This window comes from Triturus cristatus, chromosome 2_1 (assembly GCF_964204655.1).
Source record: "Triturus cristatus chromosome 2_1, aTriCri1.1, whole genome shotgun sequence".
Taxonomy (NCBI): Eukaryota; Metazoa; Chordata; class Amphibia; order Caudata; family Salamandridae; genus Triturus; species Triturus cristatus.
Window position 1 is genome coordinate 1,182,551,984 of NC_140581.1, and position 22,901 is coordinate 1,182,574,884.

Consider the following 22,901-nt stretch of genomic DNA (forward strand, 5'->3'; position numbering starts at 1 on the left):
GAGTTTAGGGTTCAGCCAACGTTCATCTTCAAGAATCCGTCAACCAAGTCAGGATAGAGTCAGGATAAGTTCCGAGGAGCAGCGAGGGTCCGGGGAGCCCTGTGCTCACGCGACCATCTTGGATGCGTGCTAGGCTCCTCCTCCCAGTGGTCACTTTTAAATACATTCTTACATTTTTGTATTGCACATTTATCAATATGTACAATTTTAGAAGCAGAGAGAAAACAATATGCTCAGAATCACACAACTTCCTAGCCAAGAGCAAAAGCAGGGGGGCTTGGCCGTATAGCTACAGTCACACTGATAGTGCTGCTGTGGCATTGACGTATCTTCTGCCGTAATACCACTGGACTAATAGTGTGTGGGTGATGTTACGTGGTGTTACCATGGTGCAAACACCAGATATTGCGGAAGTGTTACTGCGAAACTGCTCAACACTGGTACTCTGGTGTTACATTGTCCCAACCACATTCTGGCGGTGACAGAGTGTGAATTTTGTTGGCAGGTGGTACTGTGGCAAAGATACTGTCCATCACACTGTGGGCTGATACTGTGCAGGGGATAATGCGGAGGTGGCAATATACAAGTGCTGTTGTGGAGGGGGTAATGTGGAATGAGAGTGATAGAGTGATTGAGTAAGTGGTAATGTGGAGCCAATAGTGTGTGAAAATATTGTGGAGGGGATAAAGTGAGAGTGTACAGCGGAAGTCATGCTGTCCACTTTACAATATTGTTTATAACAACATATGGGTCAGTATTGAACTATTGTGGATGGATGTATGTTACTGTGGAGGTGGCGTGCTATTTAGTCACAGCGCCATGAAGCCGCCCATTGCGACTTTGAGCGAGATATATATATATATATATATATATATATATATATTACCTACTGGCGGTCGCCAGTAGGTAGTTATAGTTAGGACCCTGTTTCCATAGGAAATCCGCAACATTCTATTTTGAATAACTTTGGCGCCGGTCGACGAATCCTCGCGAATTTTTCAAAATAGGTGGGGCGCTACGCTCCGCTCCTACCCTGAAAGTCTCGGGGGGATTCGTCAAGCGGGGGCTGAGATAAAAGGGGGGTCCCAAAACGCGTTTTTCCCATGCATTTTTCCATAGGACCTTTAGACAGGGCTACAGCCCGAACGGCTGAACAGAATTACTAGAAATTTGGCAGAGAGGTAGTCCTCAGGTCAAGGAAGTGCCTTTTGTAGGTTTGGTGTAAATCTGTTCAGTAGATTCTGAGAAAATAGCCTTTAAATCAATATATATATCTGAGCCAGCTTACGGTACGCTTACCGTAAGCTTACCGTACGCGTACGGTGGCGTACGCGAGCGCTATTCTGATTGGCTGTTACATCTAAGTAAACATTCGAATCGGTCGAAACCAGGAAGCGGCGGCCGCCATTTTCTCTCTCGCACTCTGAGGGGGGGGGCTGTAAACAAAGGCAAAAAACATATAAAGGGGCTGTTTAGACAGCGCCCATGCACATAGCCATGTTAGTTGAGTCCTCAAAGATCCCCCAAGGCCAAAAACGGTAAAAAAAATTTTTTTGAAAATTTCGCCGATTACGCTTACCGTACGCGTACGGTGCGCTTACGCTAAAAATTTTAATAAAAAAAAAAAACACTCTCTGTGCATGGCATATTATTGTCATCACTTACAAATTAAATTTAACAGATTACCTATCACAAGGAAGCGCATAATATGTCCTCCATGTGCGCACGGTGCGTAACGTGGGCACGCGGTGCGCGTAGCGCACTGCGTGCCCACCTTGCGTGTACGGCACTAACTGCGTAAAGTGGGCGCGCGGTGCGCGAACGTGCTCACTGTGCGCGCACGGTGCGCGAAGCGCACCGTGCGCGCACGGAACGAACTGCGTTAAGTGGGCGTTCACGCCACGAATGGCGTAAAGTAACTTAGCATTGAAAAAACCGTACAAATTCACTGAAAAAACCATAGGTTTCACACACGTTATAGTTAGGAATTAGCATTTAAAAAACCTTGCAAATTCACTGAAAAAACCATAGGTTTCAGACATGTTATAGTTAGCGGAAATTTTACTGATAAAAAACCAATGAAATTCCCCCGTTATAGTTAGTGCAGGCAACTATAACTCACGCGACCGCAATCTTCTGCTGATGACATATGTGTCTTTATGAAAAAAAAATATTTGTAATATATGTATAGCTAAAAATTTATGGAAGAAGACATGGGCAAATAAGTGTCTAAATACAGTATTAGCATCAGCAGAGGATTGCGGTCGCGTGAGTTATAGTTGCCTGCACTAACTATAACGGGGGAATTTCATTGGTTTTTTATCAGTAAAATTTCCGCTAACTATAACATGTCTGAAACCTATGGTTTTTTCAGTGAATATATATATATATATATATATATATATATATATATATATATATATATATATATATCTTTCAAGGATTTGCTCCAGAGACGAGTCTGCACTCCTAGGCAGGTAGGTAACAACCTTAATTTTATTGAAACAAACAGTTCCTCATTCAGTATTCAGTCCTTTGGCCTTACGCGTTTCTGGGAATCCTTTCCCCTTCGTCAGAGGCCTGCGTGAATAAAACCAATGATGTGCGCTGGCTCGTCCCCTGCGAATTATTATCAACTTGCCTCCGGTGTGCCCGCTCCTCCTTTCAACCTTGCAGATGCACTTGTCCTGAAATTGACGTGAATAAAACAACCCACTGGAGGGCTTTCAAAGTGCAAAGCTGACTGCAAGTCCCAGCGTGCATCTGCAAGGTTAAAAGGAGGAGCGGGCACACCGGAGGCAAGTTGATAATAATTCGCAGGGGACGAGCCAGCGCACATCATTGGTTTTATTCACGCAGGCCTCTGACGAAGGGGAAAGGATTCCCAGAAACGCGTAAGGCCAAAGGACTGAATACTGAATGAGGAACTGTTTGTTTCAATAAAATTAAGGTTGTTACCTACCTGCCTAGGAGTGCGGACTCGTCTCTGGAGCAAATCCTTGAAAGATATTTAAACGCGGCGGCTTCGGCCGCGGAGTCGACGCACCGCCCCTATAAAACAGGAGGGGTCTGCATGGAGGAAAGATTCCTCCCTGATCTGCGTGGCAGGTGATTCAAATCAGCAAGCAGGGTCTCATTTGGAGGCTTAATGGAGGGCCGCGTACACTTGTCCTGAAATTGACGTGAATGAAACAACCCACTGGAGGGCTTTCAAAGTGCAAAGCTGACTGCAAGTCCCAGCGTGCATCTGCAAGGTTGAAAGGAAGAGCGGGCACACCGGAGGCAAGTTGATAATAATTCGCAGGGGACGAGCCAGCGCACATCATTGGTTTTATTCACGCAGGCCTCTGACGAAGGGGAAAGGATTCCCAGAAACGCGCAAGGCCAAAAGACTGAATACTGAATGAGGAACTGTTTGTTTCAATAAAATTAAGGTTGTTGCCTACCTGCCTAGGAGTGCGGACTCGTCTCTGGAGCAAATCCTTGAAAGATATATATATATATATATATATATATATATATATATATATATATATATAAAATTCACTGAAAAAACCATAGGTTTCACACATGTAATAGTTAGCGGAAATTTTACTGATAAAAAACCAATGAAATTCCCCCGTTATAGTTAGTGCAGGCAACATTAACTCACGCGACCGCAATCTTCTGCTGATGCTAATACTGTATTAGACACTTATTTGCCCATGTCTTCTTCCATAAATTTTTAGCTATACATATATTACAAATATTTTTTTTTCATAAAGACACATATGTCATCAGCAGAAGATTGCGGTCGCGTGAGTTATAGTTGCCTGCACTAACTATAACGGGGGAATTTCATTGGTTTTTTATCAGTAAAATTTCCGCTAACTATAACATGTGTGAAACCTATGGTTTTTTCAGTGAATTTGCAAGGTTTTTTAAATGCTAATTCCTAACAATAACGTGTGTGAAACCTATGGTTTTTTCAGTGAATTTGTACGGTTTTTTAAATGCTAAGTTACTTTACGCCATTCGTGGCGTGCGCGCCCACTTAACGCAGTTCGTTCCGTGCGAGCACGGAGCGCTTCGCGCACCGCGCGCGCACAGTGAGTACGCGGTGCACTTCGCGCACCGCGCGCCCACTTTACGCAGTTAGTGCCGTGCACGCACGGTGGGCACGCGGTGCGCTACGCGCACCGCGTGCCCACGTTACGCTAGATGGGCCATGTACGCACGATGCGCTTCGCGCACCGTGCGCACATGGAGGACATATGATGCGCTTCGTTGTGAAAGGTAATATTTTAATTTTTCACATCTGTGTTATGCCATGCACAAATGTTGTCCTTCGGGCACCATTTGCACATGGGGTGGGGAGAGTATGGAAGATTTTTTTAAAAAAAAACTTTTTACCGTACGCGTACGGTAAGCGTAATCGGCAAAATTATCGAAAAAATTAAAATTCCGTTTTTGGCCTTGGGGGATCTTTGGGGACTCCCCCAACATGGCTAGGTGCTTAGGAGCTGTCTAAACAGCCCCTTTACATGTTTTTGTCCTTTGTTTTTTAATCCCCACTCAGAGTGCGAGAGAGAAAATGGCGGCCGCCGCTTCCTGGTTTCGACCGATTCGAATGTTTACTAAGATCTAACAGCCAATCAGAATCGCGCTCGCGCACGTCACCGTACGCATACAGTAAGCGCACCGTAAGCGCACCGTAAGCTGGCTCAGATATATATATTGATTTAAAGGCTATTTTCTCAGAATCTACTGAACAGATTTACACCAAACCTACAAAAGGCACTTCCTTGACCTGTAGACTACCTCTCTGCCAAATTTCAAGGAACTCTGTTCAGCCGTTCGGGCTGTAGCTGTGTCTAAAGGTCCTATGGAAAAATGCATGGGAAAAACGCGTTTTGGGACCCCCCTTTTATCTCAGCCCCCGCTTGACGAATCCCCCCGAGACTTTCAGGGTAGGAGCGGAGCGGAGCGCCCCACCTATTTTGAAAATTTCGCGAGGATTCGTCGACTGGCGCCAAAGTTATTCAAAATAGAATGTTGCGGTTTTCCTATGGAAACAGGGTCCTAACTATAACTACCTACTGGCGACCGCCAGTAGGTAATATATATATATATATATATATATTCACTGAAAAAACCATAGGTTTCATGGACGTTATAGTTAGAAATTAGCATTTAAAATACCTTTGAAATTCACAGAAAAAAACTATAGGTTTCAGGGACGTTATAGTTAGAAATTAGCATTTAAAAAACCTTTGAAATTTACTGAAAAAAAACACAGGTTTCAGGGACGTTATAGTTAAAAATTAGCATTTAAAAAACCTTTGAAATTCACTTAAAAAAACCATAAGTTTCAGGGACGTTAGAGTTAGTTGGACATTTCACTTGTACAAAACCAGTGAAATTCGGCTGTTATAGTTAGTTCAGCTAACTATAACTCGCGCCCCAGCAATGCACTGCTGATGACATCACAATAAACATCACTCATGACATGGTCAGTGACATCACTGATGACATCATCCACGTGATAATCTGATGCATCTTCTCACACCCTAGTATAACCTTTGATACACCCACTCTAAATTACAAACTGCCATTCTCAAAACCCTAGACACTCCAACACCAATAACTACATACACACTCACTGATTCTTAGGTCTACACGCACATCCACTCACTCACCCATACAGTCACTCATACTTTCGGTCACTCATCAGTACAGGACTATCATATGCACTCATACACATATATAGACACTCACACATCGCCACTCATCCATAGAGTTACTCAAACATCTAGTCAGTCATGCAAAGAATGAATCACACTCCCATTTACTTACCTATACACTTATACACACAGCACCTCACTTACTTATACAGATACTAACACATACTTACGCTCTTATACAATCACTGATAAAAGCACACACTCACAATCACTCACTCTCACATATAGTCATTTATGTACTCCAACACTCACATATACTGCCTTTCACATGTGTATTTACACATGTACCACTGAGACATCCATCCACTCACCAACACACCTATACACACACTCACCCACCCATACAGCCCTTTACAGATGCACTCTTAAATCCATCCACGCAGTGAATCACCCACTCGCACATCTATGCATAGAGTCACACACACCCCACCCACACAAACACTGAGGTACCCATACAGATTCTCTGATCAAACCAATCAATAAGCCATATAGACACTCATGTAGCTATTCACCAACCCATGCAGCCACTTACACACCAACAGACAGGCTGATACAGACATTCACACAATTTAGTTAGTAACCCATGCATTCTGTGAGATACGTTTAATCTCTCACTTATAGAGTCAGTCATGCACCGACTAAATCATCCATTGAGACACTCATACACCGACTCATTCTTCAATACAGTTTGGCCTATATATATTAATACACACATTTAAACTTTATAGAAACACAAAGTCACTGGATGATGTCATCAGTGATGTCATTTGAGATGTCATCAGTGATGTCATCAGTGATATCACTGACCATGTCATGAGAGATGTTATATGTGACATCATCAGCAGTGCATTGCTGGGGCACGAGTTATAATTAGCCGAACAAACTATTAACGGCTGAATTTCACTGGTTTTGTACGAGTTCAATGTCCAACTAACTATAACGTCCCTGAAACCTGTGGATTTTTCAGTGAATTTCCAAGGTTTTTTAAATGCTAATTTCTAACTATAACGTCCCTGAAACCTGTTTTTTTCAGTGAATTTTATATATATATATATATATCTATATATATTTATTCGTCTGCGCTGCAGCATTTAAACCACTCCTCGCTTCCTTACATGTTTCAGCATTATCACAGCCTTGTTCACAGGTGAGTGGTTTTGTATACTCCCAGTGGTCACATGGCCCAAAGTATTCACTACGTGCCCCAGAATGCACCATATTTACATATTTTCACAACGTGACATTATGCTTAGTTTCATATTGCTTAATACCATGTTTCTGCAATGTCACGAAAAGTAATGTCATTTCTTGGGGTGCACACTGTTAAATTCATTCATGTTGCAAAGTGCTTCCATATGCTGCACGCTGTAAATTAATATGGATTGCAGAGTTACCAGAGGGATGGCATCACCTCTCTCATCTCCCTTTCTCAACGCCACTCACCAAATAGCCACGGAAATCCTTCTGGCTGGGGTGGTCGTAAAAAGCGGGTCATGCCTTTTGCATTAAATGTTACACCATCCTCCATTTTACCAAAGGCCCCCAACCCTGCAGGGCGGGCTCTGTGAACAGGAACGGAGAATCCTGTTGTAATGGGTTTCACCAGGAAAGAACTTTCAGAGCCCAACTCCGACTTAAGTCGGAGTTGGGCTCTGAAAGTTCTTTCACTGAGCCTGCCCTGCAGGGTTGGGGGCCTTTGGTAAAATGGAGGATGGTGCGAGTGGCCAAATTGGATTGACCCTTTCCCCTATGCTGTATCCTGTGAAGGGTGGGAGCAAACATTTATGACACTACACAAGACTAATTGGTGAAGATGGCTGTATGAGACATATACAAGTAGGTATATAATTCATGCATAGTTTAATAAAAATGTTTCATGGGTTACACCCGATGTGAAAAACAGGATAAAGTGCCAAGACACTGCTATAGACCTGATTCACCTGCCAGAAAAAAGTAAGAAGTTTACTCTCATTGATGCACACCTATGCTTGGGTTAAATTGGTGATGTATTTAGAATTCACAAAGAATTCATAGAGTACTGGTGCGAATCTGAAACATACATTGATTCCATTTAATATTAAGATGCGCAACCACTCACATGTATGGATATGCAGCAGGTGCACGTTTGCAATTTAAAACTATTATTTTTTGCTTCTCCAGGGGGGGGGGAAATATTTTTCCTTGTAGAAACCCTTTCCTCTAGATCCTCTTGAATTTGGAGGGTGTTCCTTATAGGATGCACATGTGTTTTCATTGTGTAAATTATACCTATAAAGGCTTTGTAAAATACCCACAAACATCAAGACCTATGAATGGCCATAAACCTGCCACTGGAAGCAGACTTACTTGTGGAATTTCTGTGTGTGGAAATCACGTTTACATAAGCCAAATGTTACCTTTCTTGATTCTGTGAATCAAGAATAGGGAAAGTTGCCAATAGTCATCTGTGCCATGTATCCACTACACCATAACCATATTCTACCTATAAAGCATATTGAAAAAACAATCTAGACATTGCATGCTTTTTATTTGACTGTTTGAGATTCATATGCAAAGTCGATATTTTTTACATTGTGTGTGTATAGTAACAATGCAACATGTTTGTTTCACACACTGTAGGTGATTTTGTATTCAGAAGGATTCGAATCCAGTAAGGTTCTTGCAAGAAAAATGACTCAAATGTATAAGCTTTGCAGCGAGCAGCTCTCACAGCAAGACCACTATGATTTTGGCATGAGGGCAGTCAAATCTGTCCTAGTAATGGCTGGGTAAGTGTGTGCTACAATTAGTTGCAGATGTTTTACATACACTAAAAAGACTACTGCATTTGCTTTCTTTTTTTAAATAGTTTATTGACATTGAAAGCGAACAGCAAAGGGTGTGCTGTGAACTGATGTGGCAACTCTCATTAAATTATGTAGACTCTTCTTAACCCTGTGCTTTATAACCTGGGTTTTAGAAATTGAGTTTCTGGTTGGCAGAGACATGCACACTGTCAAAGCAGGAACTACAATCCTCGTGGGGGTAAGTCAGTGACACACTTCAAATTAACCAATGCTCATCCTCTAGTAGCTTGGCACAGAGCAGTCAGGCTTAACTTAAGAGGCAATGTGTCAAGTATTTGTGCAACACCTCAAACAGTAACAAAGTGAAAACACCACAACAAGACTCAACACCAGTTTAGAAAAATAGCTTATATTATTATGAATATAAAGGGACCAAAACTAAAAAAATGCAATAAGTAGAAGTCAAGATATTCATTTTTAATGAATAAACTGTTCTTTAGTGCTTATAAACAAATAGCACTAACCAGGGCAATCTGATGGCGTTTGACTGGGTCAAATCCAAAAGTTCAGGTCGACCATGATGGAGCGCAAGATGTATACACAAACCCTGCTTGGCCCACTGAATAGTACCTTGGATATGTTAAAGTCGAAGGTGATGCTGGAAGCAAAGGGGGCAGCATGTTGTCGCCGATCACACAGATGAAGGCGATGCACCAGTTCCAAGCTGCGCACTGTTGAGGATGTGTTGAGAGTCAAAATGCGAAGAACACTAAGGCGATGTGTTGTCGTCGAACCGCTGGGCTGTAGGAGATGCGAGCAGCACGATGGAATGCATCAGCAACGAGCCATGGAAAGTCAGAGATGCGTCAGAAAGTGGAGATGATGTGTCAGACAGTCAGCGATGAGGAGTCCGCGGTCTGTGTAGCAGCAGTGATGCGTCTGCATTGAGAGGAATGTGCCTGTTCCCATCGGTGCAAGGTTGTTGATGTGTGGGTTTTTAAAGATGCACCATTTTAGACTTACTTCCAAGGGTCCAGGGTGGGATTGGCACCACTTGGCAGAGCCGGAATCTCAGCAGACAGAGTCCAGGAGTTGTTTGCAGGTTGCAAAGAGAAGTCTTTGATATCCCTAATATTTCAGAAAGCAGGTGGCAAGCCAACAAGTCCTTGGAGATACACAGGTTCTGGGACGTAGAAATGCAGGTGCAGTCCTTCTCACTTTCAGGCAAAAGCGAAGCAGGCAACATACCTACTCAGTAAAGCAATTCAGAAGAGTGGCAGTTCCTACAGCAGCACAGGAGTCTTTCTTCCTGGTAGAATGCTCTTAGTCCCAGAAGTGTTCTGAGTTGGTGTTGTCAGAGGTACAGTACTCATATCCAGTTGGGCCCTTGAAGTGGGGAGACTTCAAAGAGATGCCTGAAGTGCACAAGTCTCTTTCATTTCTGCTCTGACTCCAGACTCACTACAGAGGGGCATGCCACCCTTTGTGAGGGGATTCAGGACACAGCCCTTTCAGGTGTGTGCGATTGTCTAGAGCGAATGCACAGAATTAGCTGTCATCCTCCCCAGACGTATATTCCAGAGACTGGCAGAAGGCACCAAATGGTTACAGTAAGAAACTGCCATGTTCCTAAAAGTGTCATTTTTAGAATTGCAATTTAAAATCCAACTTTACCATATCTTGTTGTAGGAGGCTGGCTTAGTGTATGGTGCACACTTTTTTAAGTGAAGCACCCTGCACTAATCCAGACAACCCTTATGGTGATTTTAATGGTCTTAGACAACCACAGCAAGATCTTGAAGTGGTAGCTGTAGAGAGCAGCCTTCGGGCTTAGTCCAGAAGAAGTGTTAAGCAGCTTGTTTTACCAGAACTAATCATGTAGTGTAGGTTAAATGGAAAAAGAACCACACAGTGTAGTTATAAACATAGTTATATTTAATACATACACTCACTAACACATTGGTATATCTCCTACCCGGAGTTATCAACGCAATACACACAATATTTCAAAAGTAGTACAGGTAAGTAGCACAAATACACAGTGGTCTCCAGGGGGGAGACCAAACAACAGGGGCGGCTGGTGACATTTGAAATTGGGGGGTGAAAAGTTTTGGAGGAGTGGTTGATCGGCATCCGAGTGCTTCAGTGTGTTGGAAGACTGGGGTCAGTGTCTATAATGTAGTACTTTATTCCCATTTGTGACGGGAGGAAACAACATTGCTGTAATTGTGTGTGCACATCTCTGCACCTACGGTATAAGGGGAATTTCTTTGGAAAATGAAGTACTTGGCGAAAGTTCCTATATAAACACCTCCTTTAGTTATTGTGTGCATGTGTGACAGTTTCCTAAACATGCGTAAAATAGGGGTAAATTTGCATATTTTTTAATTTGCACAAAAAATATAGTTTTTATTCAAATACCTGATGCCGTGTGCCAGCCAGATGGCAAGGTAAGTGTCGAAACATGTTGCACCAAACTACATCATTCAAAACATACTTGGTTGCACCGCAGCCTGCATCTGCATATTCACTGCCCAGCCTTTGTAATTTGTATTTTTTTTATATTAGCATTCGGATACCTAATTGAATTAGCTTGAGGCCTCTGCCAACCTCTGCATCTCTCTTCATCTCAAATTGAAAGAGTTATACTTCAAAAGTGTAATTAGCGCTTTAATGCAGAGCTCTTCCTGCTCAAACTGGCATTTTCATGGCGTTCCCTGGCCCATAAAAAAGCTGCTTTCCTCAGCTTACGTTATTGTAACAGATCTTTACCAACCCCCAAGGCATCCTAGATTCAGATCTCATAGCATTTGAGTTTAAAACGAATGGACAGACCAAATGACCAAGTGCCCTCTGTATGTATACTCAATGGTGCCGACTGAGTCTTTTGTATGGATGTCTCAGTTCGTTTTAAATGAGTCAAGGACGGAGACCAACACACCTGATAACGACGACATGTAAAACAACGTCCAGGAATGGAAAGCGGCGCCCGGTGTCATGGCGCCATCTGGTCGTCCTACATGAGAGGGGTGGGACGGGCCCAGAAAGGGGATGGAATTTGAGTGAATGAGGGAGAAAGAGAGTGACTTAGGAGGCGATTGATTGACTAATTGATTGACTGAATGACTGATTGGTTGATTGACTGATTGAATGAAGATTCCTCTGTGTTTGGGTTCTGACTCACGTTTCTGTTAGTTCTGCTCTGTGGGTTGACAAACACGTTAAGCTTGTTCCCCTAACCCCGCCCTTCTTTAGGTACACAACCTCCCGAGGCACGCATTGTAGGCAGATTTCAACATACACTTGTTGTTTACTCAATGGAGCACTTTTTCGCACACGTGCTTGATTCCCCCCCCAAAAAAACCCAAAGGCGCCCCAGCCTTAGGAAACATTGATTCAGGAGGAGGGCACCGTGCCTAATCCCGGCCTCCCCCGCTTGCACCCCCTGCGTGAAACTAGTTCAACTTTTTATCTCCCTTGACCCCTATTCCCAAAACACGGAGAGCGTGAAGCCCATTAACTGCCTCGATCTAGTGTTTTCAGCAACAATGACTACAGTTCCTGAAATGTATTTTTAGCCTAAAAATAAAACCCAGGCCTGGAGCGCTCTGTCCATATTGACACAGTCAGCTGGGAACTAACCTTAGGGTTAGAGATGTAAAAGAGGAGAGACAAGGGACAGAGAAGAGAATCTTGCTGCACAGGGGAGAGAGGACCGTGCAGTTGCGGGCGGCATGACGGGTGGGTGGGGGTATCGCGTGGGTGGGTTGCACGTGATGGGGGTAGGGAGGGAGGCGGGAGTGGTTTAAAAAAATTAAATAAAACATACCTTCCCCCGGGTACTGCGTTTTCGTTTTCCTGCTGCCACAGCTCTCGAGGCTCTCTTCAGACAGGCGCCTGCGTCTCGGTCTCAGCCAATCCAGACGCTGCTCCAGCAGCGCCTCGATTGGCTTGACTGCAGTAGTAGTGTGCATGTTCTGTTTAGGGCTTAAAACATTTTGCGACCAGCCCAAACATGCACACTAGGCTGCTCATTAGAAGAGCGGCATGGAACAACCTTCGCTCTTCTAATGAGCAGCCTAGTGCGCATGTTCGGGCTGGTGCAAAATTCTTTAAGCCCTAAACAGAACATGCGCACTCTTGCTGTGCGCTCCGCCGATCGGCACCTGATGCATATTATCGATGTCATGATGATGACTCATGACAGGCACTTGGACTGAACTCCTGCTGCCCCTCCCCCTTCTGAGCTTTCTGCCTCCGGTGGTCTGCTATTTAAATAAATGTGAGTTAGAGACTGACGGCAACCCTTGTTAGTTGTTACTCAACTCGAGTGCCTCAAATTTAATTGGTGGGGCAACGCCCAAGCGCCCTAATGGACGCACCGCCCCTGAAACCATATAGTAAGTAAGTGGAATGCTAACTGCAACTGAAGTCGAGGCTTGACCCAGAAGACTCAGAAGAGCTGGGGATGCAAGGAATCACCCTAGGTATGTACCCAGAAACGGCTGAGTGCAGAGTGGAAACACAGCCACGTACTCAGTGCAAGTCAATAGGGAAGTCACAAATGCAGTTTTAAAGAAGAAGGACCATTCCCAGTGGACCCTGAAGAAACCTCATGGAAGATTAAAGGTTGTAGAGTCACCCCACCCGTGGATACCCCAGGAACGAGGATACCTACAACAGGGGAGCCAGGTGCATAGATGCAAAGTGACGTCAGAAACCGCTGCAGACCACAATGGGGGACTTCAGTGAAGATGCCGCTGGCGAAGAAGGTGAAAGAGTCCGGTGGAATCCAAAGGATGTATTCTTGAAGAGAAATACCTGCAAGCAGATGGGACAGAGTCTATGCCATTCAGGAGTGATTAGGAGGCACGGAAGACCAATGACCACCGGTGACGGAAGATGCAGTAGAGTTGACGGTGATCTTGTCTCTGCAGCTGTGAGGACCAGGAAATGCTGTTTATGACCATGAGATGTTCACAAGCTGTCCCACATCGGAAGTCAAGAACCGGGTGGTCGGTTTCTGGCGGCATCCTCAACAAGCCTTGGCAGCAGCAACAGACGGGCAAAATGAAGAAGGCGCAGTGTTGGGACCAGCAAGATTCAAGGAACTCACTGAATGCAGGCGAGTCAGAGCAGACCCCCAGCAAGCAGGGAGCCCACTGAAGCCAAAGAAGACCCTCAAGAGGACCCACTGGCCAAAGGCACAGTAGTTGCAAGAGAACCTCGAGCAGCTCACCAAGGATGCAGGCCCATGGATCAGAGGATGCGGTGAGTACAAAGATCTTAGTAGCAAGAGATACTGGGGGCTGGAGCTTCTTGTAGCTCAAAGATATCTGGAGGGCAGAATCAAAAAGCCTTGGCAATGGCAAGTCGACAAAGTGCTCAGGGATTCTGTTCCAGTAGTTCTGACGAGGGATACTGGACTTAAACTCGGTGAGAAGACATTGCAGTTCTCGATGGAGTTGTAGAACCACCACTTGTGTTGCTGAGCCTTTCAGAGTTTGTGGGTCCTCAGGAGCAGCAAACCAGTCAGCTTAGTTGCTGTGCCTGCAGATGCAGGGGAGTGATTCCTTCACTCCAAGGGAGATTACCTCAGGTGTCTTTTGATGCCCACAGGCCAGATGAAGAATTTGGATGAAGCACAGGCACAGACAACGCAGAAGACTAGAGGGACGACAAGACAAGGAGCAGCAGGAGTCTTCCTTGTTGCAGTCTCGGTACCAGACTAAGTCAAACAAAGTTCAAGGTGCCCTGACGGTTTAAGTGGAAGTGGATTCGGATCTCAATCTTGTCCCATGAAGAATCTGACTACCCACCCACAGGTAAGCCCTTAAGTACCCTAAGGAAAGGGTTGGTACGATTCAAGTGTCCCTCCCAGAGGAGGGGCTGGACAGACAGGAGGATACTCCCATGTCCTTTGTCCAATTTCGCGCCAGAGCAGGAGCCAGCAGCTTCCCAAACTGGTTTCAATTGGGGTATGCAAGGAGGGCACCAAAAATGCCCTTCAAAGTAGTCTGGTGGTGATGGCCAGCTCCCCCAACTCAGCCCAGCATACGAAGGAGTGTCTGTGAGGTGGTCACACCTCCCTGTGACAGGAAACCTATTGTTCTGCCATCCCTTGCTTGAGCTTAGCTCAGGAGGGTGGAATTGTGTCTGTGGTCAGCAGCAGCTCTAGCTTACTGTTAAACCCTGAAAGGCTGGTACCGGGAATACAGAGGGGCTACCTAGAGAAGCCCCCCAGTACATGGGATCCTACATCCAACACTGGAATCGGTGTTGAGGTAGAATTCCATCATGTTTGATACCAAACATGAATGATTTTGGTGCAGCTAACATATAGCTAGGCATCTCGTAATTGACTTGATGTCCACTATATGTATAAAATGGCTGACCGCACTTACAAAGCCTTGAAAATCGACTCCTCGGTTTGTAGGGAGTGTCATACTCATGCAGGGCACCCTCACACTTATAACCTAGCACCTTGCCTCAGGATTGAAAGGCCTACCTTAGGGGTGACTTATGGGTCTTAGGTGCAGTGACCTCAGATATAAGGAAACGTATACCTGTTGTGAGTGGTGCCAGCACCAGCTCACACAGGCTGCAATGGAAATCCTGTAGTCACAATTTGAGTGGTCTCTTATGGATGGCATAATACATGCTGCAGCTCATGAGAGACCCCTGGCGTACCTATTCCTTGGGTACCTTAGTACCATATACTAGGGACTTAGAAGTGTACACCAGTAGCCAGTTAGGAAGGTACCAAAGTACTTAGCATAGTCCAGTTAGGAGAGAGAGCACAGTGACTGATTAGCAGGATCCCAGTCAGACTAGTCAGAAAACAGAATGATACCAGCAAAACGTGGGGGTGACCATAAAAGCAGATCCCCCTTTCCTACAGTTGAGTTTTTAAATTATGATTCCAGAGACACCAAATGTGGGGATCCTAATGCTTCCCAATTGGGAATTAAACTTATAAGATATATTAAGGCAATCCCAATGTTATCCTACGGGAGGGATAGGCCTTGCAGAGGTGAAAAACGAATTCAAGAGTATCTCCCTACCAGGACATGTAAAAGTTTTTAAATACACTGCACCCTGCCCATGGGCTGTCCAGGGCCTACTTTAGGAGTGATCTGTATGTAAAAATAAGGAAGGCTTGGGCCTAGGAAGTAGGTTAACTTTCCAGGTCGACATGGCAGTTTAAAACGTGTTTTAAACTGGCAGCCCTGAGACATGTTTAAAGGGCTTCTTAAGTGGGTGGCACAATCTGTACTGCAGGCCACTAGTAGAATTTAATTAACGGGACCTGGGCACATCTTTACTAGGGACTTATAGGTTAATTAAATATGCCAATTGTGGATAAGCCAGTGCTAGCATGTATGAAGTATAGAGCACATGCACTTTAGCGGTGGTTAGCGGTGATAAAGTTCTCAGATTCCTAAAGCCAATTAAAACGAAGTTAGCAACAACAGAAAAACAGGAGATCTGATTGCATAACGCCAGGGGAAACCATGCCAAGGATGCCAGCTCTAACGTGTGTCCCCCCCCCCCATGGAAACTGAGGAGAGCTACCCGACCCTTTGGGAGTTCCCTTCACTTTGGTGGAAAAACGAGACCATCAGCATTGGTGTGATCTGTTCCAGAATGATGTTCCACTGCAAAATCCATTCCCTATAGGAACATGGACTACCTCAATAGTTTGGAATTCTCACCCCTCATTTGCATTAATCATCTGAGGGGTCTGTGGTTTGTTTGAACCCAGTGGGGACTACCAAACAGGTATGGCCTTAGCTTCTTCAGCGCCCAGACCACAGCAAATGCGTCCATTTCTTGCGCTCCACCTCTGTTCCCTGGGAAGGAACCTCCAACTGATGAAGGTTACAGGTTGATCCAGGCCTTTTTCATATAGCTGTGAAATCATGGTCCCTATGCCATACTCTGAGATATCTGGATGTACAATAAATTATTGGGAAATGTCAGGGACATTGAGTACGGGTGCAGTGCATATAGCTTCCTTCAAGGTGTCAACAGCTTTGTGGGACACCTCTGTCCAGATCACCTGACGTGGCGGCTTCTTGGAAGTCAGCTCTGTCAAAGGGGCAACAAAGGTGCCATATCCTTTCATGAATTTGCTGTGACAACCAGGAAGGCCTAAAAAGGCTCTCTCTTCCGTCTGGGTCTTAGGGGGGAGTGGGGGGGGGGGGTTCCCAAGCCAGAATGATTTAAATCTTGGCCTGGAGGGGCTGCAATTTGCCACCTCGTACTTGGTGTCCCAAGTAGACCACTGAACACTACCCTATCCGGAAAGTACTGGCCTTACTAGTCAAGCCTGCACTCTGCAGTGCCGAAGCACTTCCTGGAGGTGACACAGGCGGTCCTGTCAGCTAGAACTGAAGAACGCAATGCCATCAAGGTAGGCATCACTGAAGTTCTCCAAACCAGCCAGGACCTGGTTGACCAACCACTGGAAGGTGGCTGGTGCATTCTTTAATCCGTAAGGCATGATCCAGAACTGGAAGTGCCCTACTGGAGACAAAAACGCAGACCTCTTTCTGATGGATACATCTGCCTGTGGATTCCTTACCTTTTGAATGACCCTTTTACCATCATTCCACGTAAACTTTTCCTTACCTCTCCCACGTCAACGAGGACGTCACAATACAGAACTCCGCTCGTGACTCCGTATAACGTCATCGGAACCATAAGAAGACCTCGTCGACGTGCTGACGTCAGTTCTCTTTTATTCCGTGCCGTCGACAAGCGATGGTTTTACTAGGTCTCTCCATTTCTTTGTGGTGCTACTTTGTTGCAGTTTTCCTGAAACTGTTTCGTCGTGATGGCTGCTTGTAAGAAGCCTGGCTTTAAGCCCTGTAGGGAATGTGGGGGCCATATGTTGGTTACAGACCCCCACGAAGACTGCCTTTGGTGTTTGTCGTCGGACTACGACATCGGAGAATGTTCTTGTTGCCGTCAGAAAAATCTGAAGGCACTCAAGGAAGGGCAAGTAAAGTTGTTCATGGCTCTTGCGAGGAAAGAAAAGAGAGTCCGAAAAAAGACCAGGTCGAGGTCTAAGTTGCCCACTCCTCATTCCTTGAGGTCGTCTACATAACATAAGAAAAAGAGATGACATGGATCCAAACATCACTCTTCGTAGGAGAAGTCGTCGAAGTCGGTGTCTCCAGTTTGGCATCGCCATAAGAAGGACAATATCTCTCCTTCTCCTTCACTGCAGGTGTCTCCTGCTTGCACTCTGAGGACCTGTCCGATGCCCAGAAGAGAGTTGCCTGCTCCTATGGACACTCCGATCCCAGATCCGGTGTCACTGGCACCGCCCACGGAGCCTGTTCTATGACCTCGTTCTCTCTCAGGTCAGATGGTACCGGATCCGTTTCCACCTTTCCCGGCTCCAGGTGCGGATACGTCACATTTCCTCAATGCGATGTATGGCATGTTTGCCAGGGCGTCTAACCCTTCCGGAGCACCAGTCGGCCCCGTGGGTCCCATTTCTTATAATCCGGGCGTCCCACAGCATTAAATCAGACCCCATTCATGCCATTTATGTCAGTGACTCCATCTTGGCCACTCCCGACGCCGAGGTTCTCGACACCGATGCCTTCTCAGGAGGGAAGGATGGACTTTTCTTCTGAGGTTTCTCTGTCGATGCCGGCTCCGAGGTCTCTGGCGCCGTGTTTGGCTCCACCGACGACGACCCCGGAAATTCGTTCCAGGAGAGAGGCTGAGGGACTCCTTGAGGAGGAGGAATTTTAGGAGCAGCAGGAACAGGCTGAAGAAGGGGAGAATTTAGAGTCACTGGATGATTTTGCAGGTCTGCAAGAAGCCAGTGGGCTTGATACTTAATCGGAATGGGAGATTTCCACTCCAAAAGCTCGTCCCTCTCAGGATGTGGCCTCATATCATTTGGTTATTGGAAAGGCTGCTGACCTTCTGGACTTAAAGTTACCAACAGCAGATGTAAAATCAAATATTTTAACAGAGTTACTGTATACCCCTTCTTCTGCGGTAGAGCCTTTGCTTGCTTTTAACAAGGCCCTCACAGATCCTATTTTAGATGTATAGCGAAAGCCAATGTTTGCCCCTGCTGTTTCAAGGTCATTAGCGAAGAGCTATAAGGTGGCACCGGGTGATCCGGCATTTTTATCATCACACCCCTCACCTTAGAGCCTTGTGGTGCAGGCTTCTTATTCTTTAAAACAGTCTGTTGGTCAACCCCAGGGGACAGAGACTCCAAGAAGCTGGATGTAGGAGAGTAGGATCTGCTTCACATGGGTACCCCCACTTTTTGCTGGTGTTTCACTGTTTTTCGACCTTAGTCTGGCCCTGCTAATCAGGACCCCAGCCTAGCTGCTTCCTCTCTAAAATGGTTTCCATGTACACTAGGTACATCTCTAATTGGATTCTGGAGTACCTTATAAACCCCTACTATATGGTATACTATGTACCTAGGGCATAGGTACCTCAGAGGCCTAACAGGGGCTGAAGCATGTATTATGCCACCCCTGGGAAGCACTCCAAAATGACACCACAGGTCTGCTACTGCAGCCTGGGTAAGGTGGTGCATACACCCCTTACTGTGGTATAGGCCACCTATATCACTACCACTGCACACACATATAAAACCTATAAGTCACTCCTATGGCAGGCCTTAACAATCCTGAAGACAGAGTGCTTGGTTTTTATGTGAGAGGATGCCCCTGCATGAGCAGAGCCCCTCTGCAGCGTTCGGAGTACCTCCTCTGATGCTGTTTGTGGTGCAGCCTGACCATATACTCTTAAGTGCATTATAACCTCGCGATAAATGCTAACTTTGGACTGTCTGCACGGAAACATGTCATGTTTGGTGTCAAACACTTTGGAATACTACCCCCCAGTTCTGGCGGGGGGGGGGGGTAGAATTCCACTCTTCTAGAGGGAGAGACATGTCCACACCGGCCTACCTGTTAAACACTTTCTAAAGCCCTGGAATCACAAAATGGATGCCACTGCCACAGCCTCTGCTGCTGACCGAAACTCCGGCAGGGGAGGCCTGGGCAATAGGTTTCCTGAGCATTCCACCCTTCTAGAGGGAGAGATATGTTCACACTGGTCTAACCCGGTAGGACTTTCCTGAGCTCTAGCATCACAAAATGGATGCCTCTGTCACAGACACGGGCCTGGCCTCCTGCTGCTGACCGAAACTCCTGCAGGGGAGGCTGTTTCCTGTCGAAGGGAGGTGTAACCACCTCCCCAGACAGGCAGATGTGTATTGGGGCTGGGCGGGAGCACTCTCTAATGCTTTGAAGTCCTGCACTGGGGGCACACTGAAGTTCAAACCGGTTGCAGGGTCTACCTGCCCCTGCTCTGGTGCGAAACTGGACAAAGGAAATGGGTGTAACCACCCCTCTTTCCAAACCCTCCCATAGGTGGGTCCCTAGACTATGTCCAACCCCCATTCTTAGTATAAGTATGGGAACCCAGTCCTTGATACTTTAGATTACCCTGGACGAAACTCTGCAACATATATCCCGGACCTTCGACTTTCTATTTCCGCTAGAAGACTGAAGAAATCTCCCTTGGAGTCAAGGAGTGACTCCCCTGCTTGGCAGGCACCAAAGAAGCAACTGTCCGGTCTGCAACTCTGAAGATCCCGCCGGACGCCGAAGTCTTTTCATCACCAGAGGTGGATATCCAGACTTCCCCGAGGCTACCCTGAGTCCACAGCAAAGATGAGGCCCGTGGCTATCGTGGGTGACGTGGAACCGTGACCCCTGGACACCGTCATCTTTTGCCGGTCCACCATCTTCCTAGTCTTCCTCGAAGTTGTGCTTTGGGCTCCGAGTAGCCCCAGCCTTGGCATCTACAGCACCGAAGATCTCTGACCTCCACTCCACGAGTGACCTGTGGGCCAGTTTTCAGTGCAACTGCTCGAGGCTCCTTCGCGATCGCTAGCCCGTTGGCTAGTGGGTCCCCACGAAGGTAACTCCTCTTCTGATTGGGCTTTCCTGGTTGCTCCAGACGTGCCCTGACTTACCCTCGCTGGGTGAGTCCCCCAGACCTTGCTGGTCTGCATCGACGTCCTTTTACTATTTCCACATGACTTGTGGTTGCCAAGGTTTGTTGGGTCCATCCTGGTCGCCGACACCGCAGCACTCGACAGACTTCGTGGGACAGCTCGAATCCAGCTCCTGGTCGTCATCGACGCCTCCTGGACCTTGTGGCTGAAGAGTCAAGACACCCGTCAACTTACCTGAAGCACTCGACATCTGTGGGCATTGGACTATCTTGCCCCTGGTCACTGGTAAGTGACCCAGACTCTGTCCCCTCTGCTTTCAGGTTCCCTTCATCCTTGATCCAGACTTGGATCTCTTCGGACACTTCTCCTCTTCACGGCAGCAGCACTTCTTTGCCAGCTTCCATTGGAAACGACACCGCGACCCAACACCATTTGACACCTATGCACCCCGCTTCACTGGGTGAGGTAACCCAAGCACTCCGGTGCTCCCGTGGGTGTTGGCCCTAGACACCTCTAAGTCCAAAAGGGTTTGCTTGTAGTCGTCCTCTAAGTGTCCTTAAACTCTTGATTTCCAACCGCGACTTTCCCCATAGAAGTTAACGGCGATTCGCGGCTGTGTTCTCACACTGCACGCTTCCCCCGTCGGTCCCCTGTGTCACTGTCTTGGGTGGTTCCTTGTGGTCCAAGCACTTCTACAGGCTCTAGGCCTTGTGTCTAGTTCAGTCGTGGTTCTTATACCACTTTATTGGTATATGGTTTGGTACGCCCCTAGGGCCCAAACGTGTATTTGTGCTTTTACTGTTGAATACTGACTTGTAACTTAAGTACTTCGAACTCCAGCCTCATAAAGAGACTAAAGGGGTGTGTTTTATCTTAAATACATATATTTTAAATATATACCTGGTGTGGTTGTCCTTTCATTTGATCATTCAGGAGATTATAGACTGGTAAAACAAGCTGCTTTACATTCCTTCAAGACTTAGCCTGAAGGCTGCTCTCCATAGCTACCACTAGGATAGCTTTCACTAAAAGTTGTCTTTAACCTATCACCATATAAGGGGTTGTTTGGCCTGATAGAGGGTGTCCACTATAACTAGTGGACAGCATATATCAGGCCAACTTCTTACACTGGAGCAATCAGCAAAGAAGGTTTTCTCGTTGGTCAGCATGGCCTTGAAATCCATCAATGCTAAATGTTTGATGGGGTGTTACATACATGCTATTATGGATTTGGCCAAGGGATTGATTCCTAAGTTGCCAGATGAGTTTCGAGGTCATTTCACTGAGTTGCTATTGGACACGCAAACTGCAGCCGTCAGGTTATCCAGTCAGGCCTGAATACAGCAAACTCTGTAGCAAGGGTAATGGGCTCTTTGGTAGTGACTAAGAGACATGCCTGGTTGAAAGGGTCAGGATTCTCTCCGGACATCCATGCAACAATGTTGGACCTTCCCTTTAATGGATCAATGCTTTTTGGAACCAAGGCTGACTCTGCCTTACAGAGGTTTAAGGATAGCAGGGTTACTGCTAGGTCCTTGGGTTTGCAATCGCAGCCTAGGGGCTTTGGTTTACAGATGTTCTGGGGGTTTGGGAAGACAGCTCCTTTTCGTGGCCGACAGCAGCAGCAACAGAACCCTCTGTACCATTCATAATGAGGGAACGGAAGAGGTTATCTGCGAGGAGCCGCTCGACAACAGATCTCCTCCTCCTCCTCCCCTGTCCCCACAACTGGTTCTGCAGGGAAGCAGCTCTAGATCCCCTATCTTGGAGCATGTGGGTCCTGTGGGAGGTTGGGTGTCCCATTTTCTACAAAATTGGAAATTTGTTACATCTTATCTTTGGGTTTTGAATCTTGTAGAAAATGGGTACGCACTTCCTTTCCAGGAGTTTTCCCCTCCTTACCCTCCTCGCTAGGACTGGTGTTCGGAGGACCATTTGTTGCTTCTGCAGCAGGAAGTCCTGCCCTTATTGCAGAAAGGTGCAATAGAGGTGGTCCCAGAGCAGGAAGGGGGTCAGGGATGCTACTCCCGGTATTTTCTGATTCCCAAAAAGGACGTACGGTTGAGACCGATCCTGGACCTCAGGATCTTGAACTTTTACCTCAAACAGGAGAAGTTCAAGATGTTGACCCTAGCTCAGGTTCTTCTGGCGCTACGGCAGGAAGACTTGATGGTGTCGATCAATTTACAGTATGCAGATTTTTACAACCCCATCCGGAAGTCACATCAGAAGTTTCTCTGTTTTACGGTAGGGTCTTAGCACTACCAATTTGTGGTCCTTCCATTCGGCCTTACTTCCGCACCAGTGGTCTTCACAAAGGTGATGGTAGTGGTAGCAGCACATCTCAGAAGGTCGGGGATTCCAGTATTCCCCTATATG

General features: G+C 46.2%; 1 protein-coding gene across 2 annotated transcripts in view; it reads left to right on the plus strand.

Annotated features, from left to right (window-relative positions):
- Positions 1-22,901, plus strand: part of DNAH6 (dynein axonemal heavy chain 6) — a 2,458,578-nt gene that overhangs the window by 1,006,888 nt on the left and 1,428,789 nt on the right. For both annotated transcript variants that reach the window (XM_085636629.1, XM_085636630.1), the window contains exon 32: positions 8,343-8,491. In XM_085636629.1, coding sequence (XP_085492755.1) covers positions 8,343-8,491 — 149 coding nt within the window. The remainder of the gene's footprint in view (positions 1-8,342; positions 8,492-22,901) is intronic.